This window comes from Ammodytes marinus (assembly GCF_949987685.1).
Source record: "Ammodytes marinus genome assembly, chromosome: 6".
Taxonomy (NCBI): Eukaryota; Metazoa; Chordata; class Actinopteri; order Uranoscopiformes; family Ammodytidae; genus Ammodytes; species Ammodytes marinus.
In genome coordinates, this window is record NC_137235.1 from 9,895,055 (window position 1) to 9,919,253 (window position 24,199).

Consider the following 24,199-nt stretch of genomic DNA (forward strand, 5'->3'; position numbering starts at 1 on the left):
TTTGTTTACAGTCTGAATGAAAACGCTTTCCCAGTCCCCACCACAATGCGGAAAATATGTACAAGCCCCTAAGCAACAGACATTGTCAATACAGAGAGATGGCCGAGAAACAGAAAAGGATAAGGAGGAGAAGATCAGAAGAACAAATCATTAAAAAGAAGGTCTTCGATCAGGCGAGGGGAAAAACCCGTGTTAACATCGGCGTGGCTTTCCAACGGTGGAGAGAAGTGAGAGAGCTGAAAGGTCTAAAAACGGATGAGGAGCTAGCTATCCTTCTGCTGGACAGGTTGGTAAAATGAGTTTTGCTATGCGTCTCACAACCAATACTTTCCCTCGGACATTCAGCGTAATGTACTCCAGTCTGCCCAGCATCGTAGCAGGAGAGTTTTCGGTACAGCTGTCTGTCCCCTCAGCTTGTTAGCTTCACCGCAGCAACTTTAGCTACAGTTTGCTAACCCACAGTTTAGCTCACGTTAGTTCAAATACTTGCTGTGTTGTTCGGTCTAAGTTTTATGTCAGTTTTAGACCCAACAACTTGCTAACACAGTGTGATTATTTGTTATGTATTGATACACAGGTCGAAATACTATTAGCTACAATCCTACAGTATGTTCTTCGGTCACTGACACACCTGAACAACTAAGGTTTGATATTGATATAATCTTTGACTCTGTTGTGTTTTTGATGCAGTGTTAGATGTAGATAGCTTGATGTACTTTTATAGACGTTCAATTAGTTAATTCAGGAACAGTAAACATACTGTAAAAATTCATTTCCGCACTGAGCTAGCAGGCAATGTCATATATGAGAAGAAACACAATACAAGAGTATAATACAAGAACGTGCATACACCATAGTTGTAATATACTATACATCTAGACCAGGGGTGTCAAACTCATTTTGGTTCGAGGGCCACATACAGCCTCTCTGATCTCAAGTGGGCCGGACCAGTACAATAATGGCAAAATAACGTACATCAACTCCAAATCTCTAGCTTTGTTTTTCAGTAATATGCTTTATCACTCAGTCTACATTTGTAACCTACATTATCACGGATCACAAGGGATCTCTGTACCCCCCAGGAGCAAAAATTTGGGGGGTATTTTGCTCAAAGATGCCAATACGCACTAATGAAATAAACAACTGTTTATTTGAATACACAAATACAACAGGCACTGACGTTACAGTTGTCCAATTTTGTTTACTATATGTACAGGGACACATTTTGTGCAAACATGCAGACAGTACAAAATAAAATTTAATAAAAGTGCAACTTCTACTGTTTTGATTTATTTTTAAATACAGAGGTTATTGGTTGTTTTGGAATTCGTTTTTCCCAATTTAAAACATAAAAATAAAGCAGCATGGAAAATTAGGAAATAAATCTTGTAGGCCTACACTAGCATGCTCCTGCTCGTTTCGCACGTGCAGAGCCGCGGACACATCGCGCTTGCTAGTACATTAATTGTTCAGCACTAAAAATAAAAATTGTTTTATTTATTTTTTATTTTTTTGGTTTTTACTTTGCCATAAAGCACTGGAGGAAACATTAATAGCGGTGAAGCAAGATTGCCATTTACCATTTCCCACGTTGCTAAAATGTGCTTTTTTTTATTTAGGCTGCCCCCTAGCGGCTGGAGTGAGCATTTTGGTTATTTCTTTAAAAATTCATATCTCCTCACAGGAATGGGCTAGAGACTTACTTTTTTTTTTTAAATGCTCATAAATGTGTGCTCTACAAGTCGCGGGCCGTATGTTTGACACCACTGATCTAGACTATTGTGCTGTGATTGATTTAAAAAAAATGAAGAGTAGGAGTTTAATCTAGTATAATAGGATTGTTCGTTAGATGTTTTATATTATATATTTTTTTCTACTTCAGCTTCGAGAAAGAGCTCTATATAACCTCAACGTATTTGGACGAAAGGTTTGGACGATCTCCGCCACCGATGACAAGCACTGGCTCTCACCGTTTGCCCGAAAGGTTAAGGTAAAATGTTTAAATTCCTTATTGGTTTAATTTTTCAGTGTTTGAAACTGATTTAACCTCATTATCTGTTCAAAGTAACAGATGTGTTATAGTCTTAATCACATAGCAGAATGTGATCATTTTTATTGTATATTTTTCGCAGGGAAGACTTCAACATGGAGGTACAGAATGAGCTTGAAAATAGCACCTCTTCTGCTATTGCGAAGTTGGAAGTCAGGTATAGTCACTTCTTCCTCTCATTATTTTCCCTGAATCGACTTATTTATTTTTAATTTTTGACGGTTTTATTTCTGTGTTTTGGACAAAACCAGCTATAGTAGGTAATATCTCCTCACCGTCCGCTACCTGTCTGTACTGTGGGTACACTGAAACAGGTCTAGTGTTTATACACAGCCCACTCTTTGCAAATGGGTATGCACTAGGCGTCAATCGCCATCTCCAGCTGGTCATCCCAGCTACGAAGCCCAGCCCCTTACCCTGTTGCTTTAATGTGAAGCTTGTTATGCATGCAGTACCATAACTGAAGAACTATGGGCTGCATATCTTGTATAAAAGGTGCAATACAAATACAATTTGTTATTATTAATATAATATAGAGCAGTGGTGTCAAACATACGGCCCGTGGGCATGCTAGTGTAGGCCTACAAGATTTATTTCCTAATATTGAATGCTGCTTTATTTTTATGTTTTTAATTGGGAAAAATGTATTCCAAACAACCACTAACCTCTGTATTTAAAAATAAATCAAAACAGTAGAAGTTGCACTTTTATTTAATTGTATGTTGTACTGTATGCATGTTTGCACAAAATGTGTCCCTGTACATAGAAAACAAAATTGCAAGGTCAGTGTCTGTTGTATTTTTGTACTCAAATAAACAGTTGTTTATTTCATGAGTGCTTATTGGCATCTTTGAGCAAAAAAACCCAAAAATGTTGCTGCTATTCTCTTAGCCAGCAGCAACCTTTACTAAGACATTTCCTGGGGGGTACAGAGATCCCTTGTGATCCGTGATAATGTATGTTACAAATTTAGGCTGAGTGATAAAGCATATTACTGAAAAACAAATCTAGAGATTTGGAGTTGACATATGTACGTTATTTTGCCATTATTTTATTGGTCCGGCCCACTTGGGATCAGAGAGGCTGTACGTGGCCCTCGAACCAAAATTAGTTTGACACCCCTGATATAGAGGGAGATGGACTGAGACCGTCAACACTTCTCCTACCAATCAGCTATAGGCAGTATTCCTGAAGTTATTAGCAACTATGGATGGGCACGAGTAGTGTAATCCGAGGATCCGTTGAGTACTCATTTAACCATTATCTATTTTTAGAATGCAACACATCTGTCTGCACAGTAATATAACCTATTCAACGCTTAATACTTATTTAAAACAGATGCAGTCACCATATAATTTGTTGACATGTTCAAAACAAAGAGTAATTAAATAGGCAGGTCACAATTTACTTCACTCAACATTGAACAGCGTAAGACTGTATCAGTGAAAAAAGGCGAAAAAAGGATGGGCTGTAGGGACAATCAACATTGAAAATAAGAACAGCAACAAATGCAATAATTGGTGCGTGCATGAAAATGTCAGAGTCCAGTGTGGGAGCATTTTTTCAAACTGGATGAAATACGGCGCAGATAGTGCAATGCTTTATGCAGCATAAAGTTAAAACGCTCGTCCAAGACTGATGTTTAATCACCATAGAAACACAAAAGCCTTGCGCGAGCGAAGCAGCGATTCACCCGGTGAAACTCTGTGACAGTGTGACAGTTGGTAACGGTGTCATTCACAGTGACACCTCGCCGGTGAGGGCCGCCGCGCAAAAAAAACTTTAGTTTGACAGCTAAAATGATAACCGGAGATATCCTGTCCGTTAGCGCTGTTGGGGGGAAAAGGCTCCTACGGTCTGATTGCATTTCTCGAGCCTGAATACACAGAGCCATGTCGGCAAACTGACAGCGCGACTAAATATATGTCCAGCGAGCCGCCTCCCCCCATTAGTTTCAGTCTACAGACGAAGAAGTTACAATCACCTCCTAAGCATGGCCATCGTTTAAAGCCTCTCATTGTTATGATCAGGGCTTTGATGCAAATTCTGAAGTCTGAACATTACGGTGGGAGCTGTGGTGCAGTTTTTTTTAGAGCAACTCAACCTGCACTGCACTGCAAAAAATGAAAAAAGGCAATAAGTCGATCATTTTGTAGATTCATCCTCATATAAGTCAAGGTAAAAATCAGTGAGTGGTTCACAAATTAATTCCTAGTAAAATATTAATTTTACTCTTAGATTTGAAGGTTTTACTGTTTTTAATTTATTTAGGGTTGCTTTTTAGTTGTAGGCTGTGTTTGAGGAGAACATTTGGGAGTTCATGTATGCAATGTTGAAATAATTGACTAAATAATAAACAAAACTGTAAAAGCCTCTTTCGGTATTCGGTTTCGGCTTTTCGGCCAACTGCTTGGTTTTATTCGGTTTCGGCCAAGAATTTTCATTTTGCTGCATCCCTAATTAAAATTATAGACCGTTCATTTCATTGTAAGTGGGCAAACTTACAAAATCAGTGGGGATCAAATACTTATTTCCTCCACTGTATTTAAAACAAGGACTGACGAGGAATCGATCACTCGCGCCCAATCCTAGTAACAATGCTATTGGACAGGTAGTTGGTGATGACTGCTGTTGCTAGGGCAAGGCGTGTCATGGGGCAGAGCCTCTGGAGGAGCACAAAGGGAGGGATGTATTTGTTTTGGTAGTCAGTTCAAATATGAACAAGCTTTTTCTAGAATGGCTTTTTCCATCTTGAGTGGGTGAATGAAAGGCAAACAATGTTAAGGGCTTTGGAAAAAAGCACCATATCAAATCACCGTATCAGCGGTTTAGCAGCTTGCATTTATTTGGGGTTCCGCTGTCAAAAGTTGGAAAGGGTACCAAAATAAGTTGTCTTTTACATTTACATGTGCATTTTGCCTATACTATTTCAGTTTTTATGAATATACATTATGAATGGTTTTTCTTTCTCTTTCAAAGGTTTTTTTTATTAAATGTTAGTAACAACGGAGTTGTAGCACAACGAGTACAAATTTTTTCCCCTTTTTTTCCCGAACATGCCCCACCCACATCCCACCCTCACACCCAACAACACGAAACACACACCACAGGAAACAAAAACAAACAATCAATATGAAAAAAAACACATAAAGAAATAAAATTAAATCAAATAAAAGAGGGGAGGGGGTAGCTACTCTCAATTATTGTTGTTTTTTTTAAATAATTTAGAAAGGGGCGCCAAATTCTGTCAAATTTATTCTCGGATCCCTGGGTACTGGGTAGTGTAACGTATTTTCTCTAAATTCATACATGCCATAATGTCTCTAATCCAATGTGAGTGGGAAGGAGGAGCAGGATCTTTCCACTTGAGTAAGATAACCCTACGAGCAAGTATTGAAGTAAAGGCCAGTACCTTCAGCTTCACTTTAGGCAAGCCCGGATTTGGAGCAATGCCGAAAATTGCAGTGAAAGGGTTCGGCTCAATTTGATGCTGAAGTACTTCAGAAATTGTTTGAAAAACTGATGTCCAGAACTCAGTCAAGGTGGGACACCTTATGAATGGTTTTTGATAAAACATATATATTCTTTTGACTTTTTTCAGCATTGACTGGGAGGAGGGTGTCTCTGAGGAGCTGGATAGTGACACTGACAGTGCTGATCTAGACTTCGAGTGTGTCTCTGTGGAACCGGACAACGACACTGACGGCGCTGATCAAGACTACCGGGGTGTCCGCGAAGAACTGGATATCAACAGTGATGGTGCTTATCCAGACCCCGAGGGCGTCCCTGAAAACCTGGATAACGACACTGACAACGCTGATCCAGACCATGAGGGTGTCCCTGAGAAACTGGATAATGACACTGAGGATGCTGATGCTGATTCAGATTCCGACGTCAACCCTGAGGAGCTGGATATCAACACTGATAGTGATGATCCAGACTGCGAGGGTGTCCCTGAGGAACCGGATATCAACAATGACAGTGATGATCCAGACTACACACCCCAAATGAGTGAACTCCAAGCATCTGTTCGGCAGAAGAGACTATCATCTTCTGGTGTTAAAAAAGGTGAAATAATATCAAGGCCTGTTGACCAGAGACTTCTTGGACCTGTTACAGGGTTGCCTGCACCATGCACTGAAGAGCTTTTGAGGACAGACATCAGCAGAAGAATAGGTGAGGCTGGTCTTGAGTGTTTCACAAACAGCACACATTGTACTTGCTCCATTCCATTAATGCCTTCAACTTGGTGTGAATGTTACATTGCCTTTTACATCAGCCATTACAGTGCGTCATGTTCTTTTCAAATGTAGTTACAATGGCATAAAACTAAAAGTGGGTCCTAATAAAATGTTTCGAAGTGCACTGGAGAAAGGCAGACAGTACCACACTTTTAACCTGCTCTTATTCTCACATTCTTGACTCTACAGATACAATTGTACAACATGATATTAACTAGCCTGGCTCCGCCCGCCCGCCTACTTCCGGCCGAATTTCATTTTCCCTTCAGTAGTCAGTCTGGGTGTACAGCGCATTTCCCAGATTCTCCGGAGAATCTACAGTCGTCCAATCAGCGAACAGAGCGAGTGGCTGAGAACGATGACGTCGAAAGTTGCGCTCCAGTTTCAGTTGAATGCTGCGTTCCTTTATATTCGGAAGAAGGAGATTTCCGACTTGGTAGTTCCGAGTTCCGACCTGTCTGTGTTCCAGTGCATCTGCTCGCGAAAGTATGGACGCCTAAAACCGTTCTCGTCCAAATAACTAAACGTTAGGCTCTAACAAGTTACTGTTGCAAGGTACCAGTAGATTCATAGACTACAATATGTAGTGAAGTCGGAAATTTCCGAGTTCCCTGTACAACTTGAACGCACCGTCAGAAGCCGGCTCATGACACACGTGACGACCAAACGTGATGCGATTGGTTGGCTAATCCAGAGTGGCACTGGGCAGATCCAATAGTTTTAAACTTCGACAGACACCCGCCTCCAAGTGAGTGAACGTTTGCCAATTACAGCACTTCCAGACCTTCTGTACAAATGAAATGAAGTACGATGGTCTGGTTGGACCAGGCTAGATATTAACCAGGGCCTCTCTGTTCTACTGGTTTATTCAATATATTGATTAGAAAAACAGACAAACAAGGGCAGATGGTGGAGGGCTTTGAAGGTGAGGACCAGGATTTTATATGTGATCCAGTGGTAATGCCAGTGCAGGTTTTTCAGGACTTGGATGATGTTTGTAGCCTTTTGATGGAGCTTAAGCTGATGCCGTAAAGGTGTGAGTTTCAATAATCAAGACGGGAGGAAATGAAGGCTTGGATGAGTTTTTCTAGTAGCTGGGGGGTGTGAGAGAGGGAGTGATTTTGGCGATGTTTTGACAATGTGGCGAATATGGGGCTCAATTGTAGCCTGGTCCTACCAGACCATTGTACTTCATTTCATTTGTACAGAAGTTATAGAATCGCTCAATTGACAAAAGTTACATCACTTGAAGTCGGGTGTCTGTTGAAGTTTAAAACTATTGAATCTGCCCAGTGCCACTTTGAAACTTCCAATCAATCGCATAACGTTTGGTCGTGGCGTATGTCATGCGCCAGCTTCTGACTACAACTGAAACTGGCTCACAATCTCAACGTCATTGTTTTCAACCACTCCCTCTGTTTGCTGATTGGACCAGTAAAAATCTACCAGAGAAAACCCGCGAATATACCACGGACCCAGATTGACTACTGAAGGGAAATTCAAATTGAGTGGAAGTAGGTAGGCGGGCGGTGTCAGGCTAAATCAATGGAGAGGCTAGGGGTCGAAGATCACGCTGAGGTTGCAGGCCTGGGGGCAGGGGGATACTTTGGTGCCATGAATTGTTAGTTTAGGGGGGTTGGTGATTTTGTTAAGTGAGGATTTGGAGCCTATGAGGAGGAGTTCAGTTTTGTCACTGAGTTTGAGAAAGTTTTGTTGCATGAAGGTTTTAATTGCTGACAGGCAGGAGTCAGTTTTGGGGAGTTGTGAGGGGATTTGGTGCTGAGGTAAATCTGGGTGTCTTCTGCATAGCAGTGGAAGTCCAGGTTGAAGTGACATATTAAAGGAGAAGTAAGTGATATTATTTTGTTAATTTACGTGTTAAATCACTATATTTAGATTGTGGGATGAAACAGAGGAGAAGTGGGATGAAACTGTGGCGGAGATTGTGTGCGCACAATTTACATCAGAGGTAGGCAGACTTGGCAGCAGTGAGGGCATATTTATAGGCAGTGAGGTGGAGTTTGTATGCTTCACTGTGAACTGCAAGTGATGATTTCTTTGCACGGCATTCAAGTTGACAGCCTTTCCGTTTCACTTTATAGAGTGCAGGTGTGAACCAGATTGAGGCTTGAAGGAAACCGATTTGGTTTTTAGGGGGGTTCAGAAGAATTTACATTAAACAGCATTGCTACATGTATCACGGACAGCAGAATAAAACTTAAGCACATGAATATGTTACTGTTGTGTTTACAGCTTGTTTCTGCTGCTTGAAGTGATAAATCAGAACTGCTGCTATAAGAGTATAATTCATTGCATTAACACTTCACCTTTTTTCTTTGTAGAAGAAACTTTAAGACACCCGGAACCTGAACAAAGCAGCTCCCATGAACAGACTCAAGAAAGGCGACCTGAAGTGCTGAAACAATATGAGGGACGTCCCAGGCTCAAGAAAAACTACAACTGTTTGATCTGTGGAAAAAGCTTCCGTCACAACCATCATCTGCAGCGACATCTCGTGGTCCACTCAGGGGAAAGGCCTTTCCATTGCCCCATATGTGGAAGAGCATTCACGCAAAGCGGAAACCTCAAAACACACATGAAAATTCACAGAGGTCAGAGGCTTTTCTATCTTTGTTTGAGGATGCTCATGTCGTATTACCCTAATAACTTGTAGCTCCTTGTTCTCTTTAACCTACGTCATGTTGACCTGATCTAATGCTTCCAATTTAATTGGCCAGAGCGTGATTAACAGCAGACATTTAATAAATCGGCTGTTATAATTGAAGTTTTAAACTACAATTCAGAGTTGTTTGTGCGATTATTGTGGACAACACTGCGATGCGATAGCCTTTTCAAAATAACTTAACAGTTAAAATTATAAATACAATGTTGTTATCCATTGAAAATAAATCTACTAATTTCTCCAAATGTCAAAGTCAGTAGCTGTGTGGCACAGATGTAAACTTACTGAAACGTTTTCTCTGTCACAGCTGTTGATACAGACTGGTTGTGTTGCTAATGGTGAGGTAGAGTCTTTAACTTTCCAAGTTCTGCACAGCACTTTTTTCTGTCCAACGTCCCTGTACCTGAATCCTAAATATCCCCATATAGCAGACGTTGCGTTTATTTTTAGCAGCCAGTTCATCTGTTTGCTCGTTATGTTTGTTTACTCTTCCGTCTGCATGCAGTATAGTCATGCACACACGCGTCTCTTTCATCTGAGGAGAGGAACACTTGAAGACACATGCGCACATTTATTTACCACAAATCGCAGTCTTTTTGTTTGCCTGGTTATGTCCAATGCACAAGCACACATTGCGGTTGCAAGTAGATTTTCTTTTTGACAGGCAAAATGGTCAGTCGGTAGTCAAGGCTGGGGGCTGGTGTTGTGCCTATATTATCTACCAACCATGTCTCTTTTGTGGAACAGTTTACACTACATGTGGTGGTTTAATGAAATTGCAACAAAGCCTGAATGTACAACATTTATGCAGATTAACTTTGGCCATGACAGAACCATTGATACTAATTGATTTTGTAGCAATGTTTAAATGCTCTTAACTGTTCCTCTGAAAGAACTCTCTGAAAAGAAATTACTATGAATGTCTCTCGTTTTCTCACAGGAAAGGTACCAAATTGGAGATTACTTCTAGAGAAGACTCCTCCTACAGAATCCCCTGTAACAGTCAATGTGTGTGGAGAGTGTGGCATGGACTTTCCTCAGAAAGAACAGCTGGAGGAACACAGCAAGAGTCACAAAAAGCCTTACGAATGTCCGTACTGCAGCAAGACATTCAAAAATGAATATCATTTTAAAGTACATAAGCGCGTTCACTCAGGAGATTTGCCTTTCCTCTGTAAAGAGTGTGGAAAGGGTTTTATCACAGCAAGTTCGCTTAAAACACACGAATATACTCATACAGGAGAGAAGAATTTCCGCTGTGATCAGTGCGGAAGAGCGTTTGCACAATCCTCCCAACTTAATATGCACATCAGGACTCACACCGGAGAGCGACCTCACCTCTGTTCAGTCTGCGGTAAAAGTTACTCCAAAGCATTTGACCTGAAAGTTCATCTGCGAGTTCACACTGGAGAGAAACCGTATATGTGTGAGAAATGTGGCAAGTGCTTCTACTATTATAACGGTTATCGACAGCATCTGAGGATCCACGACAAGAAACCAAAACCTCCAACTAAACCGCTGGGACGACCCAAACAACAGCGGTTAGTGTTCGATAATCAATAATGTCACATAGGAATTCAGCCTGGGAAGAAAGAAAAGGGAACATCAAAAATATAACTGGGTTAAGCTCCATCATCGTGTTCTTGTACTGAACTGTATGGAATTTCAGAAAATAAATTATGATAATGTAAATCATTGTTGTAAATGTATAGATTGTTGTGGAATGTTTTTACTGCATTCTTGGCACAAAAAAACAAATTCAACTATATAAAAGCTTTTACATTGAAATGTATTTCATGCACAGCTTGTACTTATTTCATCTGTGGCTATATTTGAATCAGAACCTTTATTTTTGTATCTTAATCCACAAATTTCAGTTGATCGGTGCATTCGATTACCATTGCCATGCATGAGGTTGACGGTGTTAATATAACTTATGCTATTGCTGGGAGGTTGGACGTGAGGATGAGTACAGGGGCCTGCTTGACCGCTTTGTGAAGTGGTGTGGGTAAAATTGCTTGCAGCTGAATGTGGCAAAAACAAAAGAGATTGTGGTGTATTTCAGGAGGAACAAGTCTCAACTGTCTCTTGTCTGCATCGGTGGATGTTACGTGGTGATCGTCAAATCCTACAATTACCTGGGTGTGCAACTGGATGACAAGCTAGGGAGTCTTATGCCATCTACAAGAAGGGCCTTAGCCAGCTTTACTTTCTGAGGAGGCTCTGGACTTCCAAGGTTTGCAACAAAATGCTCCAGATGTTCTCTCAGTTTGTTGTAGCCAAGTGCCATTTTTTTTGCTGTGTTGTGCTGGGGTGCAGGGTGCAGGCATCAAGGTAAAGGACGCCAATAGACTGAATAGACTCATAAAGAAGGCAGGCTCTCTTGTCGACTCGTCTGGCCAGTCTTGAGGAGGTGGTCGAGGACAGAATGCTGGTAATTATGGATTATGCCGCACCCCCTCCAGGAAAAACTGAACAAACTTAAGAACACTTTTATCAGCATATTGATTTATCTGCACTGCTTAGAGGAATGATACGGGAAGCCATTCCTGCCTGCATCTCAGACTCTACTATTCTAGGCCTGTGGTCACTGAAACGGAACGGAACCTAATTGTATCAGCTTTCTGTGTATTTCCTGTGCACTTTGTATTTATTGTATGTATCTGGCCGGTATCATTTAAATGTCCCTTATGGGATTAATAAAGATCTATCTATCTATCTATCTATCTATCTATCTATCTATCTATCTATCTATCTATCTATCTATCTATCTATCTATCTATCTATCTATCTATCTATCTATCTATCTATCTATCTATCTATCTATCTATCTATCTATCTATCTATCTATCTATCTATCTATCTATCTATCTATCTATCTATCTATCTATCTATCTATCTATCTATCTATCTATCTATCTATCTATCTATCTATCTATCTATCTATCTATCTATCTATCTAATCGGCAGCATTTTATTGAAGCGAGGTTGAACTGCATGCTTCCTTTCATATAGATGTTCTGTCTTCCCTACACATGCAAAGGATTGTGGCTTTACATTGCCCACAATACATGCTTACAACACAGATTATTGACTGTTGCATTTTTCCCTTTCATATTTTTTGTTTTAAATAAACATGCATGGTCACAGTTGCAAATGTGTCTGGGATCTCATCTTCATTGCAGCCTAGGAGCTGAGCTGTGACATTTAGCACTTGTTTACTTTTATAGCATCTATTCTGTTGTCATGACACACTTCATGTTAACGATTGTTAGGATCCGAGAAATATTTTTTTAAATTCTGTAATAAAATGAGCGTGTGTTTTCCAAATTACATATTCAAAAACTCATTTAAATTTCTCATCCTGATTGTGACAGTTATTTTATTGTTTACACCTATTTCTCTCTATCTGGGACAGGGATCCCTCCTCTTCCATTTTCTCCAAATCAAGGTCTAAAGACGGAGAGTGAAACTATGGAACTATTAACATAGGCCTACCAACCATGGACCTATTATAAGACCGAGCAATAAAGAAGTGAACATTTTGTTGCCCATGTCATTGTAGGGGCTCAGTAGAATTCATATTTTAATTAAAAATTAATAAATGTATCTATTCTTCTGTCCATCCACCCATCACTGCTCAGCAGAGAAACCAAGATGATAGTGTATTCCTCAGCCATTTCCTGCAGTTCGTCCAGGGAGGCATCCAAAAAGTTTGTAAGAAAATAACATTTCGAAGTTTTTTCTGTATATTTATAATGATTATAAACACACTCGAATACGCAATATTTAATATGAAATGCATGCAAACAAAGCAATAACTTATATTAATGAGGGCTTTTATTTTGATTTCAAACGGCAACCGGAAGTTTTGACCCTCCTGTAAGTGGCTAACATGGTGGCTAACAGCTAAAGCTAGAAAAGGTTGCCATCAGCTCCAACGCTTATTTAACTCAACTCATTAGTTAGTTGACATTTTTACCCACTGTCTGAACATATTTAGCATGGAAATGAGAGAGAAGTAGAAATATGGCAAGGTCGTTTCAATAAACCTTTGTTAAGCGACCACTTTTTTTTTAACCTGAGGGACAAATCAATGCTGAGGTTGGTCAAAATGTCTATTGTCTGTTGTTAAACGTTAGCTAGCGAAGTCAGCGAGGGTTACACGGGCAGAGAGGGACATTTCCAGCATAGTAATGTATTATGTTTGCGTTGGTCTCGATGGTGAATCCATGGGAAGTGTTATTTGTTAATGTTGATTAGCGACTGTAGCTTCGGGGTGGCTTATTGTCAGCTAATTGCTAAGATCAGAAAAGCTAATGAAGAGTGGCTAGCTGGCTAATAACAGTTTTTCTCCAAGGCAGAGGTGGTTGACCAAAGCGCTGGCCACCATCTCTTTCAGAGGTCAAACGCGGGTGTCTGTGCTGGAGGGTGCGTTTGCACCATGTGTAATGGGGTTCTATTATGATAACAGGTTAATCAATTAGTCAAGGATTACATTTCAATTGATGTGAGCCAGTGGATGGAGCAGAGATGAGTCCTACACAAGCTAATCATGCTACTGAGCTAACTGGGCTTTTCAGTGCCGCAGCTGGACAAAAACAGAGCCCTCCCCTTGACATTCAAACCACCTGAAAGCACTGGAAAATATTTTCATACAACAAGTAATGATGTTGCACCTTATTCGTAACATAACTTAATTTTGTGACGTTGGAATGTCCCTCAGACCCCTTTCACAACTCGCTCTGCTGAAGTGTCCTTGAGCAGGACAATGGATGTCTTCACAAGTGACAAGTGTCCTCTCCCCATTGAGATCCATTCCAAGAAGCTGAAGCAGAATTCAAATGAATGAATAAATCCTTGGGGATTCTAAATCACATCTGGGATATAATACAATAATTCAAATATATTGTGTGGCTTATTGTGAATTTAGGTTTCCAATATATCCTTAAAATAGGCTTAAAATGTGTTCATTGAGTAGAAGGTACCACAGATCTGCATCTTCAGGGTTGCCTAACGTTGACAATTGCATAATACATGTCATGTATAATACTTGAGGATTAAAGATTAATCATTCATGTTAAAATAAGGCTTAAATTGGTATTAAAATGTCTTAAAACAATCTTTTAGAAGTTGTAAAAATGCTAAGACATGATAAGAAGAAAAAAATATTCTCACATTTCAATATATAAACAAAAAAGTAATTAGTAGCATCCTTTTTTTTTAAACAATTTAAAAAGGCCTCTCGCATTAATGATCGGCTTGGCATGATCCGACATGTTCTCAAGGCGACATTTAAATAAAATATTATTATAGGCTTTTTGGGTGTATATTCTTAAATCAGGCTTGGTAAATGGTGGTAACGTGAAATAATATGTATTAAAAAAATACACAATTCTTTATCTGTGTTAATGTGAAAAAATATAGTGTGTGTGTAAAAACCCATCTGTAATATAGGGCTATGATTAACATACACATGTTTTAACAAACTGTATGCATGCAAATGGCACACAACTTTTACTTTATGTGTTTCTTTGTGCAGAACTGTGGTGAAGTTTTCTAACTGATTAATTTTTTTATTATTTTAAATGAACCTGTCAAGTTTCTTTTAGGGCTTATGAAATAAATTATTATTTCTTCCCCTCTATCAAGCTGCTCATTTGAGAGATGGGCTCTGAAAACCCAGAGCACTTTGGACCAGCTGTGATCCTCGTTGAGGAAGATCAGCAAGAAATTGGAGGCTTGATCAACTCGGATGGAGAAGAAGTGGATTTCTCTGATCTCAGTGAGTAAATACAGTGCATACGGAAAGTATTCACAGCGCTTCACTTTATTCCGCATTTCATTATGTTACAGCCTGGAATAACACTGGATTAAATTGTTGTTTTCAATAAAAATTCTGGACATAATACCTAATAATGACAATTTAAAAAAAAGTATTTTTGAGATTTTTGCAAATGTATTAAAAATAAACTTAGAAAATATAATATGAACATAAGTATTCACAGCATTTGCTCAATACTTTGTTTTGGCACCTTTTGCAGCAATTACATCCTCAAGTCTTTGGGAATATGAAGCTCGAAGCTTGGCACACCTATCTTTGGCCAGTTGGCTTATTCCTCTTTAAAGAGGACCTATTATACTACTGTTCTGGTCTTAATTTCTTGTTTTACACTGCTATAGAGCAACCTGACACGAATCACATCACAAAAAACTATGTAGATTTTCGGGAAGCTCTTTCTCTTATTTTGGCGATCCAGCACGTCCTGTCAACACTTGAGTGTGTGTGCTTCGGCAATCTCCGCTCCCTCCGCCTGTGCATCGGCCATCTCCGCTACCCTCCCCCCCCCCCCCCTCTTGCAAACCCCACTCTGTTGTGATTGGTTACCTTCCTTCCGGAACACTTTCAGTGGCGGGAAGCGCGAGCATGGACCTATAAGGGCGCGAGGCAGACGCGAACAGGGAAGTGACAGCATTACCATACATGGAAACATCCGCGTGGTCACGTCACAAATTTTTATGCAACGTCACGAATTATGAAAGGGTAGACCGCTTTGAAGACGTGACTTCTCGACTGGCTAGAATAGTGTTTAGTGCTCTGCACAGACACCCCAGACGGTCAGCAGGGAATACGTCGAAATGCATGTAAGTCATTATTTGATAATTTAGTATGGTTAAGCATGACTATGAATCATCATAACAACGTTTATAGGTCATAAAAGTCAAAAAGCATCATAGGTCCTCTTTAAGCTGCGAACACACTGCACTCGCCCCCTGCGGCGGTTGGCCGCGTGAACGCAAGTTGCTCGCCGCTTGATCATATTGGGCCATATATTCCTGACGCCGACGCCGTTTCTGAGATCAGACCCGTCACACTTAGGGTGCAACAACAACAACATGGTCCAGCTGTGCCAAAAAATACAGATGTATGTACACTGTGTAACCAGCGGCAGTCATGTCACAAATACCATTAAAATAGCATGAAGACGCACCCCGATCGCAAATACACACACATTAACAGCAATTCAGCAACATACTAAACACAATAACAACAGCAGTATGTGCTCAGCGGCAAAAATAAAGGCAGACATCAGCCTACCTGAAAGTGAAAGTGCGCGGTCTGGCGGAGGACAACACCGGTGCTTCGCTGTACTACAACAATCATATGAAAAAGTTTGGGAACCCCTCTCAGCCAGCATTATAATTGACTCTGCTTTCACAAAAAAAATATAAAAGTGGTATGTCTTTAATTTACCAGGAACAGCTAAGTACTGGGATGTTTTCCAAACAAAGATTTTTTGAAAAGCAGTATTTGGTTGTATGAAATAAAATAAAATGTGAAAAACTGGCTGTGCAAAAATATGGGTACCCTTGTGGTTTTGTTGATTTTAATGCCTGTAACAGCATGTAAAACTGATGAATTTAAACACAAAGTTGGTTGGATTATGTTGTTAAGCCTTGAACCTCATAGAAATGTCTGTTTAATCATGAGAAAATGTATTTTAGGTGCCTAAATGCAAGTTGTACTTCTCTTTGACTCTCTGCTGAAGTGAGACAGAATGGGATCATCACAACTGCTCCCAAAAGATCTTAAAAACAAAGATTATTCATTATCATGGTTTAGGGGAAGGCTACAAGAAGCTTTCCCAAAGGTTTCAATTGTCAATTTTTACTGTAAGGAACGTTGTCAGGGAATGGAAGGACACAGGCACAGTTGCAGTTAAACCCAGGTCTAGCAGACCAAGAAAAGTACAAGAGCGGCATATGCGGCGGATTGTGAGAATGGTTGCACACAACCCAAAGATCACCTCCAAAGACCTGCAAGAACATCTGGCTGCAGATTGTGTATCTGTACATGGTTCAACAATTCAGTGCAATTTGCACCAAAACATCTGTATGGCCGGGTGATGAGAAGGAAGCCCTTTCTGCGCCCATGCCACAGATACAGTTGCATGGAGTATGCAAAAGCTCATTTAGACAAGCCAGATTCATATTGGAAGAAAATGCTTTGGACTGATGAGACAAAAATTAAGTTATTTGGTCTTTATAAAAAGCAGATGTTTTGGTGCAAATTGCGCTGAATTGTTGAACGATGTACAGATACACAATCTGCAGCCAGATGTTCTTGCAGGTCTTTGGAGGTGATCTGTGGGTTGTGTGCAACCATTCTCACAATCCTCCACCTATGCCGCTCCTGTTTTTTTCTTGGTATGCCATGCCTGGGTTTAACTGCCACTGTGCCTGTGTCCTTCCATTTCCTGAAAACGTTCCCTACAGTCGAAATTGACAATTGAAACCTTTGGGAAAGCTTCTTGTAGCCTTCCCCTAAACCATGACAATAAACAATCTTTGTTTTTCAGATCTTTTGGGAGCTGTTTTGATGATCCCATTCTGTCTCACTTCAGCAGAGAGTCAAAGAGAAGTGCAACTTGCATTTAGGCACCTAAAATACATTTTCTCATGATTAAACAGACATTTCTATGAGGTTCAAGGCTTAACAACATAATCCAACCAACTTTGTGTTTAAAGTCATCAGTTTTACATGCTGTTACAGGCATTAAAATCAACAAAACCACAAGGGTACCCACATTTTTGCACAGCCAGTTTTTCACATTTTATTTTATTTCATACAACCAAATACTGCTTTTCAAAAAATCTTTGTTTGGAAAACATCCCAGTACTTAGCTGTTCCTGGTAAATTAAAGACATACCACTTTTATATTTTTTTTGTGAAAGCAGAGTCAATTATAATGCCGGCTGAGAGGGGTTCCCAAACTTTTTCATATGACTGTATATTGGAATTCCACACGAACACTGCCGTCTAGTTTGGGTTCATATTATCCTCCGGAACAGCTGGGTGAGTTTCACTATGCTAACCGGCGCTACCTTGGCTAGAGTACAACCAACAGCTAAACAGATGCAAAATACACATATTTGCAGAATGTATTGGAAGCACAATGTCCTCACTCCACACGCCCACCTCGTCTTGCAGACCATCGGGCAATCTCAACGCTGATTGGCTGTCGCGGCACGGTGACGCCAAAAAGACAAATATTTTCATCTTCTGCGTTTGCCGCATATGTTGGCCGTGCCGCAAATGGTCGCGCCTTCGATTCACGCGCTTCGATGAGGAAACGCCCGCTGGACGCGGATTCTTGGGTGGACGCGCGGCCACGCGCTAGTACATTGACTTTGTATGTAATCTGGCCGCGCGGCCATTGCGGTGTGTTCGCAGTTTAACAGAACCTCTCGAGCTCCATCAATTTGGATGGGGAGTGTCGGTGCACAGCCATTTTCAGATCCCTCCAGTGATGTTCAATGGGATTCAAGTCTGGGCTCTGGCTGGGCCACTCTAGGACATTCACAGAGATGTCCTGAAGCCACTCCTTCGATATCTTGGCTTTGTGCTTAGGGTCGTTGTCCTGTTGAAAGATTAACCGTCGCCCCAGTCTGAGGTCAAGAGCGCTCTGGAGCAGGTTTTCTTCCAGGATATCTCTGTACATTGCTGCCTTCATCTTTCCCTCAATCCTGACTAGTCTCCCTGTTCCTGCCGCTGAAAAACATCCCCACACCATGATGCTGCCACCACCATGCTTCACTGTAGGGAGGGTATTGGCCAGGTGATGAGCGGTGCCTGGTTTCCTCCAAACATAACGATTGTCATTCACGCCAAAGAGTTTGATCTTTGTCTCATCAGACCAGAACATTTGGTTGCTCATGGTCTGAGAGTCTTTCAGGTGCCTTTTGGCAAACTCCAGGCGGGCTGGGGCTTCCGTCTGGCCACTCTACCATACAGGCCTGATTGGTGGAGTGCTGCGGTGATGGTCGTCCTTCTGGAAGGTTCTCCTCTCTCCACAGAGGGAGCTCTGTCAGAGTGACCATCGGGTTATTGGCCACCTCCCTAACTAAAGCCCTTCTCCCCCGATCACTCAGTTTAGAGGGAGGGAGCTCTAGGAGTCCTGGTGGTTCAAAACTTCTTCCATTTACGGATGATAGAGGCCACTGTGCTCATTTGGACCTTTAAAGCAGCAGAAAGGTTTCTGTACCCTTCCCCAGATCTGTGCCTGGAGACAATCCTATCTCTGAGGTCTACAGACAAATCCTTCGACTTCATGCTTGTTTTGTGGTCTGACATGCACTTAACTTTGGGACCTTATGTAGACAGGTATTTGCCTTTCCTAATCATGTCCAAACAACTGAATTTATCACAGGTGGACTCCAATTAAGCTGTAGAAATATCTCAAGGATGATCAGTGGAAACAGAATGGACCTGAGCTAATTTCTTAGCTCGATCGCAAAGGCTGTGAATACTTATGTACAAGTGATTTTCTTCGTTTTAAGTTTTCATTATGGGGTATTATGTCTAGAATTTTGAGGGAAAAGTATATTGAATCCAGCGTAACATGAGGAAATGTGTAAAAAATTAAGCGCTGTGAATACTTTACGTATGCAGTATGCACTGTATATTACAACAGCAAAGTATACACTATAAGCAGGAAAGGTAGAGCTCCCTGTACGTTGTAATGCAGTCCAATATTAATTTGAGCCATAAACATCAAGTGCCACCTTTTAGTGCCTGTCTTAGTTTAGCAAATGTAAGGTACCTGAATGCATCATGCTTGCACACAGATTGGAAATGCAATGATCACACTTTTTCTCTCATAGTACTGGATCCAATACAATAGTTAGGGTTTTGGTCAACATAAAGTCTCAGTATAAATGCCATTTTTTACAGTTCTTTCAACCTTTTAATGTTGTACCTAGTACCTATGGTAGAATGCTATGAATGGAAATACTTTTATTTTATTTTACTTTATTGCAGAACAGCATTATTTTACTGACTAACATACTGCACATAGAACTCTACTTCATCTCTTGCCACCATTAGTGTCACTTTTGTTTATGCTTGTGATTCAGCTTGTTTTGAAAATGCATCTTTAACCCCAAATTTCCATGAAAAATAATAAAATAAAATGTCTATTTCCACAGGAGAGAATGACATCCCGTGCATTGAACATGCAGAGGCTCCCTCCAAAACTTTTGATCAAAGTGAGAATGAAAAACCACCGTCCCTTCACAGCTGCTCAGTGTGTGGGAAGGACTTTCCCTACGCATCTAAACTTCAGCGCCACCTACGTACGCACTCCGGAGAGAGGCCTTATCCCTGCTCCATGTGTGCGAAGAGATTTCCAGAGAAGGGACTGCTCATGATCCACCAAAGGGTCCATACCGGGGAAAAGCCCTTCCCCTGCACTTTCTGCGAAAAAAGATTTGCTAGTCAAGGCGAGCTCAGGCTGCACCGGCGGACACACACCGGCGAAAGGCCCTATCACTGCTCCATCTGTCTGAAGAGCTTTTCCCGACACTGGCACCTCAAAACTCACTTGGAGGCGATGCACTCCGAGGTTGTTGCGGGCTTTGTTAGGAAGAAGTTTCCTTGTTCGGACTGTGACAAGAGCTGTAACTCAGCAGCCGAGCTGAGGGATCACCAGAGGACTCACACTGGAGAGAGGCCTTACCTGTGCTCTTTCTGTGACAAACGCTTTGCCTTGTCCGGGACACTTGTGAGACACGAGCGCCTCCATACCGGCATCACGCCCTACCACTGCCCCGACTGTGGTAAGACATTTGCACAGCAGTGGACTCTGACGACACACATGAGGACTCACACAGGCGAAAAACCGTACAGCTGCACACAGTGCAATAAGTCTTTTGTGGCTCCGGGCGAGCTTCGGAGGCACACGAGGATTCACACGGGAGAAAAGCCGTACACCTGCGAAGACTGTGGGAGGCACTTCTCACTGGCAGGTACACTGAGAAACCACAAACGATCATGTACGCAGAACAAGAATGGATCCACTACAGGTGTCATCTCGGACCCGGTTGAAGCTGCAGTCGATGAACCATCCCAGAAAGACCTGGCCAACAACATCAGCTCTGAGGTAGAGCTAATACAAGAACATGTCAAAGTGAGACTTGTGTGTTTTTTTAGTGGTAGTTGGTTTGACATTTTTCAATGATTTCTGCTGCATTTATACATGTAGTTGTTTACAAGTCCCTAACACCATTGTTGCCTCCATTTGTTCTTATTAAACTGGCTTTATAGGTGTCTGACAGTCAGAGTTTGTCCAGTGCAGTTGTGGCCCAATCTACAGAAGGTATTCACTGTGACAAAGCAGCTGAGTGTGTAAATAACCTGAAAGAACCAGAAGACCATCCTGAGGACAACACCTCCAGTCCACATGTGAATGTAATAGTGAAAGAGGAGGAGGAAGAGGAACCTTTGTGCGGTACATAAAGACGAGACTACAGATTTATTGTTGAACTGAATATTAAAATGAGCATTAATGGCGTCCCTCTTGATGACCAGTTTAAATATTCACGGGTTGCTTCACTTGTGTTTTCACCAGAAGAAGAAGCTTCTGACCAGGTGTCTGGTAGTGAGGATTGTACCATGTCAGAGGAAACTGAGGAGCAGCAGCAGGAGAGCAACACAGAAATCAGCATTACTGTTAAAGAAGAAGAAGAAGAAGAACTTGTCAACAGTAAGTAAAATACTGTTTATGTGTGAAATGTACCCTGCGTTCCAATACCCATACTTTCTGCTATTCTGTATGGTAGAAAAAAGATTTAGAATCTCCCAATTGTTGTGGTCAAATTTAGTATGCCTAAAAATACTGTGTTGAAATCAGCATGCTACTTGGGCGATTCTGACCCACAATCCAGTGCGCATCGGAAGTGATGTCACATCGACGGAGCCTCTGTATGAAAACATCCAAGGATCCAACGGATATAAAAGCAAGAGGCAAGATCAAGGCGCAATAATATGATGAAAGTATGAGTATGTGATTTGGAACGCAGCCCTAGACTTTACTAGGGATATGCATGGAGACCTAGTTCCAACTGTTGTAGGATTCAAAGTTTCCTGCACCAACTGTAGCTAAATTCATTGTATGAGCTAAATATCATGAATTTGTTCTAGACGGCAACCCAAAAAGTTGAAGGATGTTCATCGCATTTGTTTTTATTATTTCATCTACTTTCAATCCTGTATCATTTTCTAATCTGTATCTTGACTATTAAAAAAAAGGTAATCAGCTATTTTTGTTGTCTTTAGTGGTACATGTTTAAACTTCCATGACGTTATGTTTCCACAGTGTCTGGAGAGGATTGTGTGGCCGACAGTCCACCAGGTTCACCAGTGCAGGGACAGTTTTTGGACCCTCTGACAAAGAGCTCTTACTGCTGTGGGCTCTGTGGAAGAGACTGTCACAAGAAGTCCGCACTTCAGATTCACATGCGGATTCACTCGGGAGAGAAACCCTACCAATGCAATCTGTGTGGGAAGCAGTTCACCCAGAAAGGTCAACTCAAAGGTCACCAGAAGGTCCACACGGGTGAGAAGCCGTTCTCCTGCCCGGACTGTGATAAAAGCTTTGCCCACTCGGGGGCCATGAACAGACATCGGCTCACACACACAGGGGAGAGGCCCTACCACTGCTCGGTGTGCGAGCGCAGCTTCAACCAGTCCGGACGCTTGAGGGAACATGAAAAAATCCACTTTGGGGAGAAGTTTGACTGTCCCGAGTGTGAAAAGAGTTTCACGCGCGCTTCAAGCCTCAAGAACCATTTCAGGCTTCACACAGGAGAGAGGCCCTATGGCTGCGAGGTCTGCGGGAGAGGCTTCAGCCGCTCCCAAAGCCTGAGGCTCCACAAACGGAAACATGAGCAGATTCAGACTGAGGGGGAGTCGCCATTCTGTGTGAAGAACGATGATTCATCACAGAGCGACGATAACTCCCCAATTAACATGTGCATAACAGACAAACACGACTGACAATGTATTTATATAAACTATAATCTTTAGTGACATGTACCAGTAGTAGTATTACATGACAAGATTTCTAGTAGTACATCATGAAAGTAAAGGACTACCTCTGTGAATAAGCCGTCATTCATCCTCTATGTGGTGGTTCACAAAAACGTACAAAATATTTAACTCCCAGAAAAATGCAGACAAATTCATAAACAGACACGTCGTGTGATGTTCAGCAGCTAACACAGTTTCAGACAAAATGACCAAACAAATATTTACTACCAACACAAGATAAAATGTTGAAAACTGTTTTGATGATAAATTATAAAGGTCATATTTACTCTCTTTCATAAATCTTTTATCTATGTTAGTTGCATCAACATATCTCACTCACATTAGTATTTATGATAGTAAAACGATTCATTTGTGATTTCACTTTTTCCAGAGTGCAGTATTTGTCATTGAAGCTAATGGTGTATGTGGAAATTGGATTGAGAATGATTCAAAATATATTATGTTTTTGTATCAGGCATTACCATGGCCAATGAACAGCCTATGAATCAGGTGAAACTGGAATTCGTTATTTGGTTTTCAGCTACATTTAGCCAGTAAAGAAGCAATGGGATAAAGATATTCATCTGTTCGTTTGCCAAAACCATTTTGCCTTAGTAGTGTTTATTTTTTTAATCCCAATCAATCAAATACTTAATCAGTTTCATCTGATTTAGACAACTGTTACAGGCCAAGTAAACATTGTGAATAAAAGAAAAATCCTCAAAGGCAATGATGATACAAAAAGTCAAAAATTGAAGCCATGTAGATGGTAAATGTTGCCCAGTGCTGCCTCTGTCTAAATGTATGGGACGTGTTTTACTGAACAATAAAAGGATGAGCATTAAAGACTATTTTGCTTGGGGATTATTCACTGCAAAGGTGAATGTACAAGAGGTACAAACAGTCTTGAATAAATATAAATAGACAATATATTAACACTAAAAACATATGTGATGGTAGTAATACTTCTGAACCGAACAATTTATGAGTAGGCTATTCTCAATCAGATTAAACTAATCTTGATAGAGAGTTACTTGATCATACATGATAGTTGTCTTTGAACAAGCAACAGTTTTTGTGTCCTTTTCCTGCTCAAACTGAGCTAGTTTCTCCCAGTTTCCAAGCAGGTCAATGTCCAACGAAACCCAAAGCTGCTCCTGAAGGCAGCACCACTGCAAGGAAACACGGTGTTGACACTTTAAGTAAAAAAGATTAAATAAAAAAAGAGGACAAAATAATGAATATGGTAGTAATTCTGATAGCATAACGTTGTTTACATAAGCACATAATATGCCATTTGGAGTTAAAATTACATTCACAAGATGATGTTCTTCAAGCGGAAGTTGTCTAAATTA

At 40.9% G+C, this 24,199-nt stretch overlaps 2 protein-coding genes across 4 annotated transcripts; both read left to right on the plus strand.

Moving 5' to 3' along the window:
- Positions 1 to 23: 23 nt before the first annotated feature.
- LOC307252464 (uncharacterized protein) lies at positions 24 to 11,744 on the plus strand. Of its 2 annotated transcripts, none has more exons than XM_080030135.1 (6): positions 24 to 286; positions 1,883 to 1,990; positions 2,133 to 2,207; positions 5,652 to 6,226; positions 8,634 to 8,903; positions 9,915 to 11,744. In XM_080030135.1, the coding sequence occupies exons 1-6, from the start codon at positions 57 to 59 to the stop codon at positions 10,535 to 10,537; spliced, it is 1,881 nt and encodes a 626-aa protein (XP_079886261.1). In that variant the 5' UTR covers positions 24 to 56; the 3' UTR covers positions 10,538 to 11,744. The 2 variants fall into 2 exon arrangements, with proteins under 2 accessions (XP_079886261.1, XP_079886262.1); XM_080030136.1 differs by having other exon boundaries at positions 260 to 286; positions 2,138 to 2,207.
- Positions 11,745 to 12,921: 1,177 nt separating this feature from the next.
- Positions 12,922 to 23,658, plus strand: LOC307251757 (uncharacterized protein). 2 transcript variants are annotated; one of them, XM_080029167.1, is made up of 6 exons: positions 12,922 to 13,078; positions 14,627 to 14,759; positions 19,964 to 20,943; positions 21,081 to 21,264; positions 21,385 to 21,519; positions 22,132 to 23,658. In XM_080029167.1, the coding sequence occupies exons 2-6, from the start codon at positions 14,642 to 14,644 to the stop codon at positions 22,809 to 22,811; spliced, it is 2,097 nt and encodes a 698-aa protein (XP_079885293.1). In that variant the 5' UTR covers positions 12,922 to 13,078; positions 14,627 to 14,641; the 3' UTR covers positions 22,812 to 23,658. The 2 variants fall into 2 exon arrangements, with proteins under 2 accessions (XP_079885293.1, XP_079885294.1); XM_080029168.1 differs by having other exon boundaries at positions 19,964 to 20,916.
- Positions 23,659 to 24,199: the final 541 nt, after the last annotated feature.